The 16,351-nt window shown below is 36.7% G+C and overlaps 1 protein-coding gene across 4 annotated transcripts in view; it reads left to right on the top strand.

The window, feature by feature from the left end:
• The first annotated feature begins 294 nt into the window (after window positions 1-294).
• Window positions 295-16,351, top strand: part of vcla (vinculin a) — a 156,392-nt gene continuing 140,335 nt past the window's right edge. For 3 of the 4 annotated variants that reach the window (XM_039773575.1, XM_039773582.1, XM_039773568.1), the window contains exon 1: window positions 295-713. In XM_039773575.1, coding sequence (XP_039629509.1) covers window positions 546-713 — 168 coding nt within the window. In that variant the 5' untranslated portion in view covers window positions 295-545. The remainder of the gene's footprint in view (window positions 714-16,351) is intronic. The other variant, XM_039773585.1, reaches the window with a different exon arrangement.

Below are 16,351 nucleotides of genomic sequence, written 5' to 3'. Positions count from 1 at the left end.
GCTGGGTGACACGGCCCGCTGTAATTCATTCCTTCCGATACTTTGGAATCCACACTTTTGAAATCCAGGTCCAACATTCTCCTTTTAAGGGCAACAGTATGCATGACGTAATTTGGGATCAGCGCGCTTCTCTAGCAAACCCGATGAAAGGTGGCAGCCGTAAGCATTGAACAGAGACACGGCGGTTAGCCAATCAGAAATGTCAACTAAAAGTAGAAGCGCTTCATCATTGGCCAGGAGGCGGCACCTTTTTTCCTCCTCTTATCGTAGGTTGCTCCCCCTCTCCGTGCCTGCATTGGAGATTTTCTGTAGTTGCTGGGTGCTGGGAGTAGAGTGCTGTAGTTTCACTTAAGAGGGAAACTGACCGGGAAAGGGCCTCTGCAGTTTTGCTGGTTTCTCTATTTGATTTTTACATTTTTTTTCCAACAAGTCCTAGAGCAATTCAAAGTTAGTAACATCAACAAAAATTGTAGTTCACGTTTTTTTTTCTTTTAGTCCCCTTTTTTTGTTTTTCTTGTCAACGGAGCGGATTTAAGTTTTTCAAGATGCCGGTTTTTCACACCAAGACCATAGAGAGTATCCTGGAGCCTGTGGCTCAGCAGATATCCCATCTGGTGATAATGCACGAAGAAGGGGAGGTGGATGGAAAAGCAATTCCAGACCTAACGGGACCCGTGGCCGCAGTGCAAGCGGCTGTCAGCAACCTCGTCAGGGTGAGTCGAGCGTTCCTGTCAAACAGCGCGATAGTCCGGCTTGGATTACCTGCGTCCTGCAGAGCCATGAGCCCGAGAGCTGACGGTTTTATTTAGTGTAATCTGTGGCATTTTTAATTCTGTTTATGCCTTCTTAATAGGATGCCTCTGCGGAAGGAGGTACACCATAGAGTACACTAATAAACTTTTTTTTTTTAAATTATTGTAAACGTTGGTGGTGGCATTCTGCAGACACACCTTTTTCAGCGGATGCTGTTCAAGGTGTTAATGGTGTCTCCTTGTGGCAACGCAGCGAAACGAGAAAATAACGTTTAGAAACTGTAAGCGCACTCAGGTCTGTTCAGTTCGAGATAGTGCGATTTGTTTGTGCGAAAACGCTGCGAGTTCACAACACTGTCAGCCTCCTCAGCGAGGGTCCACTGTGTGCGGAAAGCTCTCGCCTTGCTGGCTGAAAGTTTATTAGTGGGTCATTTTGTCGATCCTTTAACCGGGGAACAAGGAGGCGTGTCTTTGGCTTTGCTGATCATGAAGCCAAAGATTCTTATTATGCGTATGATACAGTCCCAGCCTGCCTGATTCCGCTTGTCTACTCTCACGTGGTGTCCCATACCAATGTAAAGGTGCCTTTTTACTGGTAGTATAGCCGTGTACAAGCTTTAATAATTGAAGTAAACGGGATAAACATGAATACCTATAAAGGCTAAAACAATAGATATTATTATTGTATGGAGTAATCGGTTTGTTTTATATCTTAATACTGGTAGAAACAAACTTTGGTAATCTCTACCCAAAGCCAGCACAGTGTACACCTTTCTCTTTAATGACGCGCATTCAAATTAGGGGAGTATAAAATCGCCAATGCTGGCATCATAACTCGGATAAAATGCCTGCTTTCACAGAGTATGATCACCCCCAGTTTATTGTCATTAATTCAAATTTCAACATGCAAGTTGAAAGACATAGCAAGCCCAGACCTAAGTCAAACATCAGTATGGGGGAAGTGTTCTGATTGCCCAACTTGCATATATAGCGTGAAAGCAGTGCTTTATTTCATAAAGACGTAGGGTGTTCTAAGTTATCTTTGGTGTTTTGACTTGTACATGAATAACACATACTCCAATTTTTTTTCAGCAGCACAGTGTTCCAAGTCAGCTATGTATTATGTGCTTAATGCATTAATTACGTTGCACTGTAGCTGTTAGTGGTATACCAGTAACTGGAATTTAAATAATTTTCAGGTCTGTAGTATTTAATTTCTCTTACCTTTTTGGTGTCCTCATATACACATTACAGTGTATGTTTACTATTGCTCATATTAAGTACATTATTTATTGTATTCTTGAGTATTAATTGGATTGCACATTCTTTTCATACCACTACAAAAGACGGTAAAGTGTGATAACAATTTGTCTTTAGCACTTTCCCAGAATACATTTCGTGTTATCAGATATAATAAACTAATTTCCAAGTTGAATTCATGCAGGTTTTTTTTCCTATAGATTTGCTTTAATTTATAATAAAATAAATATCACCAACAAGGATTGCTTGCAGTTTTACTCATCTTGCTGCAAATCAAATTGTATCAACAATGGTAGTTATTTTGTGCAGAAAAACATCTTCTGAGAATATAATTGTACTAAACTTTTGTGATGATTGGATTTGTTTTAATGTCTTGTTTTCAAATTAAATATTCATTATTTGCTTTTGAAATGATTAGTTTTCCTATTTTTTGTAAAAATTGATTTGTATGGAATGATTTCAATAAAATTAATTTTAAAATATCTTTGATATTGAACAGTGGGAATGTGAACGTTAAAACTATCCTGCACATTTCAGGTATATTGCACCATTTTATTCTCTTTATGATTTAAACATTATGTTGTGTGTTTATGTTGCACTTTCTTCATATTATAATGATTTTTGTGTAGTTTGCTGTAGTCCTAAATGGCTCTACCCCTAACAGAATTATACTGAAAAGTTCATCCATTTATGTTTTGTGTGCTTACTTCATTTAGAATAGCATTGTGGGGAGCTGAGGTTTATGCCAGTAATTGTGGGTGCAAGACCAGAACCAACTCTGGGCATAATGCCAGTCTGTCATAGGGCTCAGCAGGTCAAATTTGTGGTGCTAGTCACTTGATTGCAGTATTTTTTTCTGCTGTAGGAGGAGACCCATGTGAATAAAGGGAGAACATGAATTACATAAAAAAGGGGAACCAGGGGCATTGTTAAGAATTCATATTTGGGCAGTGGGGAAAGTTGGGAGTAGGTGGCGGCAGAGTGAGAAACATTAATTCTTTCTATGATTAATTGTTTTGAACTGTCATAAAGTGGGGGTGTTGGGGTCGGGTGGGGTTGATGTTACATGGGACTGCAGCCTATGCAGTCACTGAACACATAACAGGAAGTGGACAATAACAGGGTTCTAGTCAATTGCAGGGAAAGGCCATTATTGTGTGAGAACAAATTGTGTGCCATGTAATTATTTATTTATTTTTCCTAAAGTCAGATAAAACTAAAGGTTTTGACTTTATGGCTTCAGTACATTTTATTATCATGTTCCAGTGATAGAGGCTTCTGAATCTTTGGGACAAATCTGCTCTGTGTGAAGGTCAGGAAATGTGTAGTCAGATGGCTGTTTATCGTTTAGTCTATTGTTTCCATGGCAAAAGAGACAGCACAGTAATAAATTCCATGTTGCTGGAATTGTTTTAATTTTTTTAAGAAGGAAGCATAAAAATGGCTTAAATGTTGAAGTAGACTTTTTAGTTAGAAGCAGAAACATGATTTGTATGATGTAATGTTTTAGATCCTATTTAAGCACTCTTAGGATTTCTATATTCAGGTACCGGTAAATGCTGCCTTGCTTTTTAGAGCAAAGAGCCTTTCCCACGATCTGAACGTATTCTCCCTGTAAATTTTTTTTCTCTTAGTGTTACATTGTGCCATTCATCATTCTCCCTTCTCCCTATCTCCGCACAAACATAAATTATTTTTCTTGCTTTTCTGTTGTAAAGTTGTTGGGTTGATAGAGCAGAGAAGTGCCTTTCCCTGGTGTGTAATGGCATAATGCTACAAAAACGCTAAAATAATTTGTTTTCAGGATAGCAACATTAAATTTAACTTTTAGAATGGTTCATTTTGCATCTGATTTTCGTTGCATTATACAAAAGTAGTATAACTCAATAGACTCACATTTCAAGTTCATGTGTTTGTGAAGTAAGTGCTGGATGATTTGTGGGTTTCTATTGGCATCATCACTTTAAGCTGGCATTGGCATTTTATCTAAATATTTTAGTGCAGGCCTAGTATTCAAAAAGCACATATTACACATTTTTGTACGTTGGTATGTATTATATTGCTTTTCCATACTCTGTATTGTTTGGTATGTTGTACAATTGTATTCTGACTTCATATTATTTCTTTTTGATCCTGTGACCCTGAACTTGACAAGTGAATTAGAAAATGGATGGAGATATATATTAGGCCTGGGAAAGTTAATGTGTTAATTTTTGCTATTAAAGTGGCCTGTTTAATATGTTGAAAAATATTGTCGCATCCAAGGCCAGCAATGAGGCAAATGCCTCGGGTAGTGCTTTGGTGAGGGTGGCATTTTTATGTAATTTTTTTTTTTTTAACACTATGAAACAATAATACAAAAGTGTGTACCTTATTTAGTACATCTAGAACTGTGTTTATGTACTACCTTTAAAAAATTTTATGAAATAAAGTTTAAAAATTTCGGATTATGCTGTTCATGATACACCAAATGTCAATATGTAGCACTGGTGTTCACTTTCTTGATTTATACATACTGACATAGGTGCAGGGGCGTGGGGGTTATGGCCATCCTCGTGCAATGCTAGAGGAAAGTAATGGTAAAATTACTCTCTTTTTTTAATTTTTTTCATTTCATGTTTTTGTAAGAAGATTGAATGTCATATCACATAAGTGCTAAAAGAGTTATCTTTGAGTGGCAGTAAAACTAAAATAAGTCTCTAGTACCTCTGTATTTAACTTGACAGTGTGCCAGGTAGCTTATAATGCTGACTGCCCTAATACAATGACAAAATTCTATGAAATAGAAGTGTAATGATTATCCCTACCCATTATTCCAGTCTGTAGTATTATCATTAATTTAGGCAAAGAACACAACCATCAAAGTAAAGCACAGTGTCAGTTTTTAAGCGAGATAACAGCTATGGAGATCTTTTTTAGGTTGCCAGGAGGAACGGTGTAGGTAACGCAGTGTTTTGCAACAGTTTTTCTATAGTGATACGTTTTTGTAACCCACAAAATCCCAAGCTAGACTACGATTCTACCAACCCCAAAAGCATTAAATCTCTTAGACATGCTAAACTGTCCTAAGGGGCTGGACAGGGGGTGGCAAAAAAAAAAAAAGCAGCTTGGAAATTGGCATTCGCAGACACAGCACTTGTGCAGAATATAATGTTCAATTGTTGATGGTGGTGAACAATTGAGGGTAGTATTTGCTGAGTTTTAACACAAGTTTTAATCTGTGCCCTTTTAAGCAATGCATATTCTTTCAATTAAATTAGTGTTTGGTAGTGCATTCAAGGTCAACATTAGTTTGATCCTTTTTTACTTTGACATGTCTGTGTTTCACATGCTATGCCAATGTGAGAATTAATACATTGGACTTGTTTTCGTATTGCCTTCTTTTCAACTTCCCTTTTAGGAAAGTATTCAGGCTGTAGTTGCTCAATTAGTATTTTGTTAAAGGCTCAGGTTTAAGATCATTGTTTAACTTTAAACTATGCCATTAATTTTTTTAAAATTCTTTTATGTTGATTCAACATTAATTTTGTGATTCAGTGTGTATACTTTATGATTTTTTGTATATAATAAATATATATATATATATATATATATATATATATATATATATATATATATATAGGAACGTGGCCCGGACACAGACAGAATGACAACGGTTTGTCACCCAGCACACACATTTATTATGTACAATATTTTACAACTATTTACAGTCCATGCACAAACCCAGTGCCTCCAGCACCAATTCCCCAAAGTACAGGCCTTACAGTCCGGTGCCTGCCTTCTGGCCGCCTCCACTCCTCTCTCACCAGACTCCTGTCTACTTCCACCCGACTCTTGCCTCCGAATGAAGGGAGGTGGCCCTTTTTATAGCAGCCCGGATGGCCTGCAGCTGCTCCCTGACACTCCTCCGCAGACACTCCCCTGTGTGGCGGAATTGCCGGCTGCGCACCCGGAAGCCCTCCGGGTGTCCCCAGTCTTCTCCCCCCCAGCAATTTCTGATGTGGCGGAAGTGCTGAGGTCCAGGGCTCTTCAGGCACCGGGGCACCCCCTGGCGGTGACCCCAGTCCCAGGTCCCCAGTGCAACCAGGGCGGTTGCCCCCTCGTGGTCTGGAGGAGGCGTAAACCCTCCTCCGGTCCTCCTGAATAAAACAGTTACATATTTTGTGGATGTGTATAAATATTTGTCTGCTTTTCCTAACTTGCCTGCAACTTGTATAGTCCTGTGTTTGCCTTTTACTGTAAGGAATAACACTTTTCTTGATTCCCAAACTATCTCTTATTCCTTGGTTGTCATCCCTTATACACTATGAATTTCCCCTTGGGATTAATAAAGTATCTATCTCTCTATCTCTCTATCTATCTGATGAAAAACTGACAAGCAATTCTCCATCATTTGATCGCAAAAAGGGAATAATACAGTGATTAGGCTGTTGTGGAAAGAATGCCTTTTTACAAAGCTCATTAAAACATCTCATTCCCAAACTGGTCATCTTTAATGGAAGAAAACTATATTCCAACATGGTAAACATGGAGGAATTGCTTTCCATGGTGCTTGATGTATGGCTTGTGTATATGCATCTGAATTACATTGTGTACAGTTTAAATGCTGCATACATACACAAACATCCAAAAATGTACTGGTTGCTACATTTTTGCAATAAATCCTGTGGCTGGTGGCCTTACTTGAGGAGATAGTATTTTTTTTCACTGACACACACATGCCCTATGTAGATGAACATATGTGATATGCATTTTCAGTCATTTTAGTGTAGATAGAGATAATTTTGTAAATGATATTAAAACCCTTTTTTTGTTTTTGATAAATTTTTTGCTTTTTTATGTAAAGATTTGAACTGTGTTTATTGTATGTTTGTATGTGTCATATAGGTTTTGGTAAGAAAGAAGTACTGTATAACTGAAATGGTACTCCATATTTATAGTTAACCCTCAAGAATTATGAATGTCTAGCTGGTACACTGAAAAGATAAAAAGAGTATAAATTTAGTAAGTAATTTAAAAAAAAAAACATAAAAGAAAAACTGTACTGCAATTAATGAGTAAAAATGGTGTAAACATATAAATGCCTGTATATTTACATTTAATGCGTGTTTAATGCTAACATCAGTTGACTGTGTGGGAATATAATTAACTAGCAAAATACCTGCGCTTCGCAGCGGAGAAGTATTGTGTTAAAGAAGTTATAAAAAATAGTTTTAAAAATAACATAACCTGATTGTCAATGTAATTGTTTTGTGACTGTTATGAGTGTTGCTGTCATCAAGGATTTGATTATCATTATTTCTTTCAATCAGTCTCGTATTTGGAGGACGTGTTGTTTTGAAGTTACATTCCGTGTTTGTCAACCGTTGCAAAGATAACAGATTTCATTCATCGAAGTGTTCACTACGCAAATCGTTGCTCGTGAATGTAAGATGTTTAACAGGCATTCCTGGTATTAACTTGTGCTAAACGTACCATGGTGTGACGTAAGGGGAGCTGACTGTAAAAAGGCAAGGAGGCGCGTATTTTGAACGAAAAGGGAGAAGACAGCGAAAGGAGCGGAAAAGTGAGAAGGAAAACTGTTTAAATAAAGAGCTAGGAAGGTGAATGGAAAGAAGCAGCCAGCGGTAAAGCAAGGAAGACTTTGGTTGGGTGCACGTAGAAGGTGTAACAATAAGATTGTTAAGCCTTATGATGTTCCCGCACAGAGGATTTAGAGAGACGTACTGGGAGAAGTATAATCTGAATCTCTCTACAGTTTTGTTTATTTTCGGGTTGTAATGTTCATCAAATTTACGTATCATCTGGTCCAGTGGCGGACCGTTCATTTCACACCTAGGCCTTCAGTAGTGCTTCGTCTGAATCAACCCGCCCCTCAAAAACTAATTTATGGTTATAAAAACCATCTTAATATGCAGAAATATAGTATAAAGAGCCGCTGCATCGCAGATAGATAACTCCTGTAGCCACAATAAATGCCTTTATTGAATAGACAAACCGGGGGTGAACAAGTTCCTTTCTACTGCAGCTACAGCCATGACCCACATAAAAAAACATCAATAATAACTCAAACATGTAATATTATTTAGGAAAATCGCAACATTTTACTCACCAAAAATTCGGATTATTTGTAAACAAAATCCATTCTCCTCTCTTTCCTCAAAAACAGTTCAACTACTCTGTCGTACAGATTATCCGTGCGCTTCAGTTCCATCAAAAAGTCCCTTTCTGTTGCCATTGAAGCTAATGCTGAAAGTCGAACCTGCCCTGTCGTATTTCTGGCATAAGTTTTAATTCGCTTTAGGGCTGAAAATGTCCGCTTAACAGAAGCAGTGGACACAGGAATGGTCACCGCCAAATATACCAATTTGTACAGCTGCCCCATGCTCTCATTCAGATTTTTCTGATGAAGGAAGTCAAAGAGATCAGTGGGAGATTTTCCTGCAAAATCATCCATGGCATACATTACAGTCAGTTCTGTTTTCAGCCGAGACAGATCAAAAAGTTCTCAGTGGCTCTGTGTTAAACTGGAGAAGGCTGCATGCGGGAAATTTTTCTTGTATTCCCGAAACTTCTGGGGGTCGAGGAGCGTGACAAACATCCTGCCATGAAGTTGGCGGTAGTGCACGCGAGGATTTTGCGCCTGTGGTGCGTTCAGTGGCCTCGTAGAGTTCCTCATATCGGCTTCTATCCAGTCAATGGGTCTGAATACGGTGACGTTGCCTTACGCCTGCTAGAAGGTCCTACTGACATCAACTAAAAATCTGATTGGTTGAAGCAACAGTTTATTCAAAATTTATTCTGTGTTAGAGGGCCTGCAGAACGGATTGTTATGGCCTCTCTGCCTGGCAATAAATGATGGCTGAAATGTGAATGGTTAAATGCTTTAGTACGAAAATACATGTCTGGAAGCGGCACAACCATCAGAAAAGCTATGAAAGGAAGCGGACAGACTATTTGGAATTATTTAATAACTATTCATGGACAAAATATAATTAACATCAGTTTGTGATTTCAGGTATTTTTTTAGGCCAGTTTACTGCTTACTTTTTCAATATTTTGGGTCATTCATTGCATGTCAACTAATTAAAACATTTGATCGGTAACGTACTGTACAAACTTGTGTTTAACTTTTCCCGCAGATAAGTCGGGCTTGATTTTACCATATAATTTACGGTATTTTATAATGTTGGTTGTATTAGTTGAATTTGGAAAACTTATGCTATTGATCCAAGAGAATGATATGCTAACGCCCACCTGAGAGAGTAACTACGGAGCACACTGCCTTTTTTTTTGTTTTGTATTTTGCCTACGTGACCATGCGGTAATAAACAAACTATTCCGAAGTGACGATTGCACTGTTGTGTGTATTTTGTATCTCACACCCTCATACTGTACACCTATATCATAAGAGCATCCCTTATCTACGATGGAGCGTTCGATCAAAAGAAAATATGATGCTTGTTTTAAATTAAAATTCGTTGAAGTGGTGAAAGAAATTGGTAACTGCGCTGCTGCAACAAAATTTGACGTGTCTGAGAAACTAGTGCGAGATTGGAGGAAACAAGAAAAAAAAATGTAAGTGTCGCATTTTTGAACAGGTGTAGAAGTCGTTGTCTGATTTTATGATCGATTTTTCGGGTTTCAAGACCTGACTTATATTCAGTATATGTATTTTTTTCTTGTTAGAAAGAAGTTAGAAGTTCAGAATAGTATAACAGCTTTTCATTATGAGAAGCATTTTCTTTACTTTCATGGCATGTGCATTATGAATAAATACTTTGTACATGTTTTATTAAAATATATATTTTTAGGTAATTTTATTTTTAGTATTTTTACTAAAATGTTGCAATAAGCCTACAAAATTCCATTTTGTTAATAAAAATGAAAAGTTAACACCTGTGAGCTATAGTTTAATTATAAAACTATCAAAGTAAACACTTTTTAATATAAGACATTAGGCTTCAGTACGACTGCTTATGCAGAAGCTTAGCGTAAGAAGTTTTTTAAAGTGACAAAAAAAATCTGTATCGGAACCAGCTGTTCCAGTAATATAAAATTGGTATCGGCCTAAAAAAAAACCCGATTGGAGCATCTGTATTTATTATTTTTAAAAATTATATTTAAAATGCATATATTATACAGTAATGTTTTGTTACTGTAATAAGTCTCTGTCAAACAGCTGTGTTCTGTTTATTAATATCTGCTCATGACATTGTGTGAATTTGTGTTAGAATGCCTGGTCATGGAGCGTCATTTAGGGATGCTTTCTTGGCATCCACTACTCCTGAATTAGATTGTAACTTTCTACAATTCTGTAAGTAAGTGGCTTAATTTTAATAGTATTAGATTAAATTTTATTATTAGATTTATTGCTGATATGGGGAAAACTGCAGTTGGCAAAAGATTTTTAAGCAGATTTGCCAAATCAGTTAATTAAGTTATGTGAAAGCAAGAGATGTTTGGAGCAGTGTTAGATAACCTGGGGAAGCCTGACTTTGATGAGGACTGTATAATGTCAGGAACCTTAATTGTTAATATCTGTATGCCAAGAGTAGGTCTGTGCAGTTCCACTTCATTTCCTGCCTTTAACTTATTAAACGACTTTAGATCGTATAAGGGTCGTATTGAACTTGTAGTGCACAAAAAAGGAGTAATTCAAAGCTTACTTACAAGTAAAGAGTGCCAGGGAAGGCCTAGCATAGTTTACCATCAGTTCAGCTGGGCATCTAGCCAGATATAATGAATTTTGAATGCCTTCCAGTTTTGTTTCACATTTTCTTAAACTTCTACAATGCAGCACATTGTTTGGGTGACGCATTCAGATATTTCGTTGGGGCACATCATTTGGAAAAACTGACTGCCAGTTAATAGATAATTGGATGTCAAGCTTTTCCTTTGTTAGTACCGGAAACACATTTGTTTGTGGCTGTGGTAACTGGGTTTTGTTTTATTCTCTGTCTCGGTCTCTCTCTCTCTCTCTCTCTCTCTCTCTCTCTCTCTCTCTCTCTCTCTCTCTCTCTCTCCCCCCCCTTTTTATTTTATTTTTCTTATCCAAAACATCCAATAGAAGTATTGAAAATAACCAATGTGCTTCTTTTTGAAAAGCAGTTTGTTTTTACAGTCATCACTGCACTGTTCATGTGTTATATATCTACTATTTATGCAGTGAAAAATTATTGTGGTTTCATTGAGAAAACGATGCTGTGAATGAAATTTCTAGAATCCTGCTTACAGGTAATGCCAATTAAGAAGCAAATCTGTCCCTGTAGGTTTCTTGATGCCTAGCTTCTTAAATGTATATCTTGGTTTGCAGGAGTATGCCCATTGCAGGGCATAAAGGTGCACTCACATAAAACAGGGACTGTAACCAGATGTGGACATCTTTGGGATATGGATGTAAAACCAGAGTACCATTATAAGAATACATGTGGGCACAAAGAGAATATGCAGATTCTACACAAATGGCCCCCAGGCTATAGTTTGAATTCAGATCTGTAGGGCTGTGACGCAGCAGTACCATCCACTGAGCAACTCATTTTAAAATGTAAAATTATCTAAAATGTGAAAACATACAGCCAGCCGAGCCAAAAGAGAGTGAGAAAAACATGAATATTATAGGAGCTTATTGAATAAGAGCAACTGTATTCCCTGCTCCTTGTCATGCGTAAATGTTTATGAAAATAATGATTTCTGTGATTTATTTTAAGGTACAGTATTTGCAAAAGGACTATATATTTTAATAGTATTTCCTAAGTTTATTAGAAAATGCCTTAATTTGCTTGATTATGGCTGTGTTGGTTCAGTATCCAAAGAAATGTGCAGCATGAATGTGACTAGGTTTCAGTCTTTTATTAACACGTTCATTTTTGAGGTGAATCTTCTTCTATAATACGCTACCATGGGTGTCCGCTTGTCTGTCCAGGATTTTAAATCACCTGTAGCTTGCAAACCATTTGACTTATTGACCTGACATTTAGTATACATATACTATGTGACATCTACTATCCACTTTCGGGGTGATGATTTTTATTACTCTTTTAATTTTTATTTTATTTTATTGTACAATCAACTCTTGGCAGCAGGGCTGCTGTGCTAAATCAGTGCCAGCTTAAGGGAAAAATTAAGAAAAAAGTACTAATTGCAAAACAACCACTGACTTAATCAGTTTTAACGCAAAAAGATGCTGACAAAAGAAGGGTGGAGAGAAGAAGAGCTGCTCAACCTCTGAGCAAATGAATGCTAATTGTACGGAGAAAGAGGATGAAAACTAGGAATGCTCAAGTCAAGTGTATTCACTGCATGTTATTATGCAGTGCGCCATTACTGGTTTGCATATAATGCTTGAAACACCTATTGCGATAGATATGTCTCTGTGTATGAAACAACTTTGGGGGGGATCTGCAGACCAGCTTTGTTGTAACATGGCACACATGTTCTCCAAGAAAATTTGTGGAAACGGTTTAATTTTTAAAACATTTAGTTAGTAGTATTTACCTTACATTACATCAAGCTCACAACTACATTATCTAAAGATTATAATGATTTACTATTTCACAGCCCGTATAATTTACTAGGGTGACCAGGCATCCAGGTGACAGGTACAGTACAGATTTCAGGCTCTAACTGAATAATATCAAACTGTCCCCGTTTTAAAACCTTGCTCTGCTGAAACAAACATCCACACAATATATTTAGCACAGCACATATAAAACTCCCAAAGTGGATCCCCTTGTGCACCAGCTTCCAGTTCGATGTAATTTAGTTATAATAGCACTTTCCAAACTCTGATGAAGAAAGCTTAATTAAGACCATGTGTCAAATATGCACAGCATTGCAAGGATGACCAAGAAGCAGGCAGAAACACTGTACTGCCATTTATTTGTTTCCACTTCAAGTACTGTGTGGAATCACGTGTTAATTTGTGAAAGTTGGTTTTTTTCTTTTTCTTTCTTTCTATGTCCTGATGCCTCGCAGATGATGAGATAAAGCAGTTATTGAACAAATGAAATTGGGCATTATTTTTGGCATACATGCAATACAAGTGTCCTGGTTTGTGACTTTAAAAGTATGCTAACTCTACAGTTTACTATCAGAGAGCAAAATTCACCCGATATCCCTTCTGTTATTCCCACATTTGTCATAACTGAATAGCTTTGTAAGTCCCAATTTATGAAAATTACTGTGGCCAGACGAGCTCAAGCAAAGAAGGAATTTATTGTGTTTTTTTTTTTTAAAACGTTGTGGTAATTGATAATTAGAAATTGACTCTATATGAATATAGGGTATGTGTATCCAGAGAACTGCCCTTCACTGGATATTTTCACTTTTTCAGACCATTCCTTGTAAACCTTAGAGATGGTTGTGCGTGAAAATCCCAATAGGATAACAGTTTCTGAAATACTCGGACCAGCCCACCTGGGACCAACAACTATGCCCTGTTTAAAGTTGCTTAAATCATCTTTCTTTCCCATTTTTATGCTCATTTGAACTTCAGCATATCTAGCTGAGAATGTCTTCAGACCTAAATGCATTGAGTTGCTGCCATGCGATTGGCTGATTAGATATTTCCACTAACAAGCAGTTGAACAGGTGTACCTAATAAAGTAGCTGGTGAGTGTAGTTCGTCATTTTTTAGGATTTCTGTGTAATCTATGGTATTCAGTTTCTCTTTTTATCTTTTTTGATGAATTGAAAAGACCATGCTCTTCACACTATTGTTTAAATTTACTCTTCTTCATATTCAGTGAATTATTTGTCCAACTTACATATTTTTGATTGACATTGACTTCATGACAGCTATGTCAAAATTTGTATTTTTTTAATATATATTTTTCTACCGTTGTTACACTAAATAAAGATAGAAAAAGATACATTAAACAGAGCTATTCAATTTGAGTTGTTATAGTATTAAGAAGCTTTTCAATGCATTATTTTGCTTCTTTGGCCTATCATTACCCCCAGTGATTAGATTTATAAAACTAAAATGTAGCCATGCTAATTTCTACCGCCCATTTGACCCACTTGTGCCTTCTGGTTGCCAAAAATGTCAATTGTATACTGCTTTTAACTGAAATAATGGAATTATTTGTTTGAATTCAGGTGACCACCTTTATCTTTGGGTTATACTGCCTAGTAAATTCTTCATTTTATTGGGAGAAGCATGAATGTTTTACCATTAGTGTAATGAAAATTTCGATGACAATATATTTGTCTGGCTTTACTTATGTGAAGAATGAATTACTTTGTTTCAGGATCCTTCTGTTTCACTATATGTAATGCTGTACATTTTTGCATATTATCTTTTTTTGATTAAAGGTTAAACAAATTTATTAATCAGTCAACAAAATTCCAAAGAAATGTGGTTTGAATTCTGTCCTTTTCAGGCTTTCTTTTCTGTACACCTGTTTACCTCCAACATTCCAAAGACATCCTGTATGTGTATGGATAAATGGTGAATCTAAATTAGGTTTCTTTGAGGTTTGGCTGAGTTTGTTTGAGTGTTTATACATTGGTCTGCAATGAAATAGTGTCACCTCCAGTGTTAGTTTCTGCTTTGCACTGACAGCATAGGCTTGGTAGACGCTATACCTTAAAGTAGTGTCCAGGAAACTCACCCATTCCATCTTATTGCCTGATGTTGGCTTCTCTTCTTAGTTCTTTAGGTGGTGGTGGAACTCACTACCTGTAAGCCAAGCTCTGTGCCAGTTACTAAACTCTGTCTTCGAGAAGTAATAATAATAGTAATAAAAAAACTCCTCTGTCTTCTGCCCAGTCATTTATATTGACGTTGTGTGTGTGTGTATGTGTATATATAATCAAATGGTTTCTGTAATCTTTTTCTTCATCAATAAGTTGCCTTTTTAATGTTTTTTACTGCGATGGGCTGGCGCCCTGCGCAGGGTTTGTTTCCTGCCTTGCATCCTGTGATGGCTGGGATTGGCTCCAACAGACCCCTGTGACCCTGTAGTTAGGATATAGCAGGTTGGATAATGGATGCATGGATGTTTTTTAATGAGTATAAGTTACTTTCATGCAAGTGTGATGTCTTCAGAGAAATGTAATGATAAAATTGTGGAAGTCCTAATGAGATATCTAAGTATTGGGATTGTCACGTGTACAACTGATGATTGATTGATTTAACATTTGATCAACTGACAAATCCCAGCTGAATATGACGGCTACATATGGCTCTGGGTGCTTTGTTTGTTTCTCTCCGAAGTGAAACAATTAACGAATATGAAACATCACAGTATTTTTCTTTCCTATTGGGAATTTAAATAATTAGTCTACATGCACCGTATGACAGAGTATTCAAGCACACCATTATATAGATTCAAAAAATATTTTAAATAAGAAGGTTCTAATCAATTGTACTACGAGTGTCAACCAACAAGTGCTTATGACAAAAGCATTCGCATAAGGCTAAGACTGGATGATAAACTAACGTTTGTCCTTGCTGAGATTGCTAAGCCACTTGAAATTCACTTCCAGAATTAAAAAAATGATTAAGTGGGATGGAGGTAGTGGCTTTTTTAGGCAATGGAGAGAGAATTAAAAGTATTTTTGCCAAAATGTATATTTCCTATGCTGTTTTCTATTTAATTCACCCAGTGTAATTACTTCATTTTATCCAAATCCTGATAAAACTGAATGCTCAAGGAGGAGCAAATAGTTCACTTCCATATTCACTTGTATGCTTATTTATAAGAGACATTTTTAATGAGCAGATAATTTAAACAAAAAATAATTAATTTTTTTGTTCCCTTTTATCATCATGTGTTTACTCCTGTGTCTAAATTGCTCACTTCTAATTATAAGAATTTGGATACAATTAAGGAAGCATACTCTACGGAATAGGGTAAGTTGAAAAGAAAATGGAAAAAAGTGGGTATTTAAAGCTATGTGAAAGAATACAAATATATATCAATTTCTTAGAAATATTTGTAGAACAATGTCAATCTTTATCAAGTATCTTAGAATTACTCAGAGGAACTGCACTGAAGATCTGACTAACAATTTGTTCTACTCCAGAGTAGGACATGAGAAGTAGTTATGGAGTATCCTACACCCAGTCCCAATGAGGAGTAGCTGTTCAAATTTGAGAATGAATGCTGCCACGATTTTATGGCATCGAGTGCTGTAGGATGGCACTCATGATGACATTTCTGATACTAACTGTAAGACTTCACTATAAAGATGATAATAAAGATAATAATATTTGGTGCTTTTCTATTCTCATGATGCAGATCGGTGGGGCTGCAGTCCCGGTTACTTAATTTTTGGATTTTAAATTATTAGACTGGCCTACCCCAACCACAAATACTCACCTTAAAGTT

This window comes from Polypterus senegalus, chromosome 1, assembly GCF_016835505.1.
Source record: "Polypterus senegalus isolate Bchr_013 chromosome 1, ASM1683550v1, whole genome shotgun sequence".
Lineage (NCBI taxonomy): Eukaryota > Metazoa > Chordata > Cladistia > Polypteriformes > Polypteridae > Polypterus > Polypterus senegalus.
This window is presented reverse-complemented; position numbering and strand designations above follow the sequence as displayed.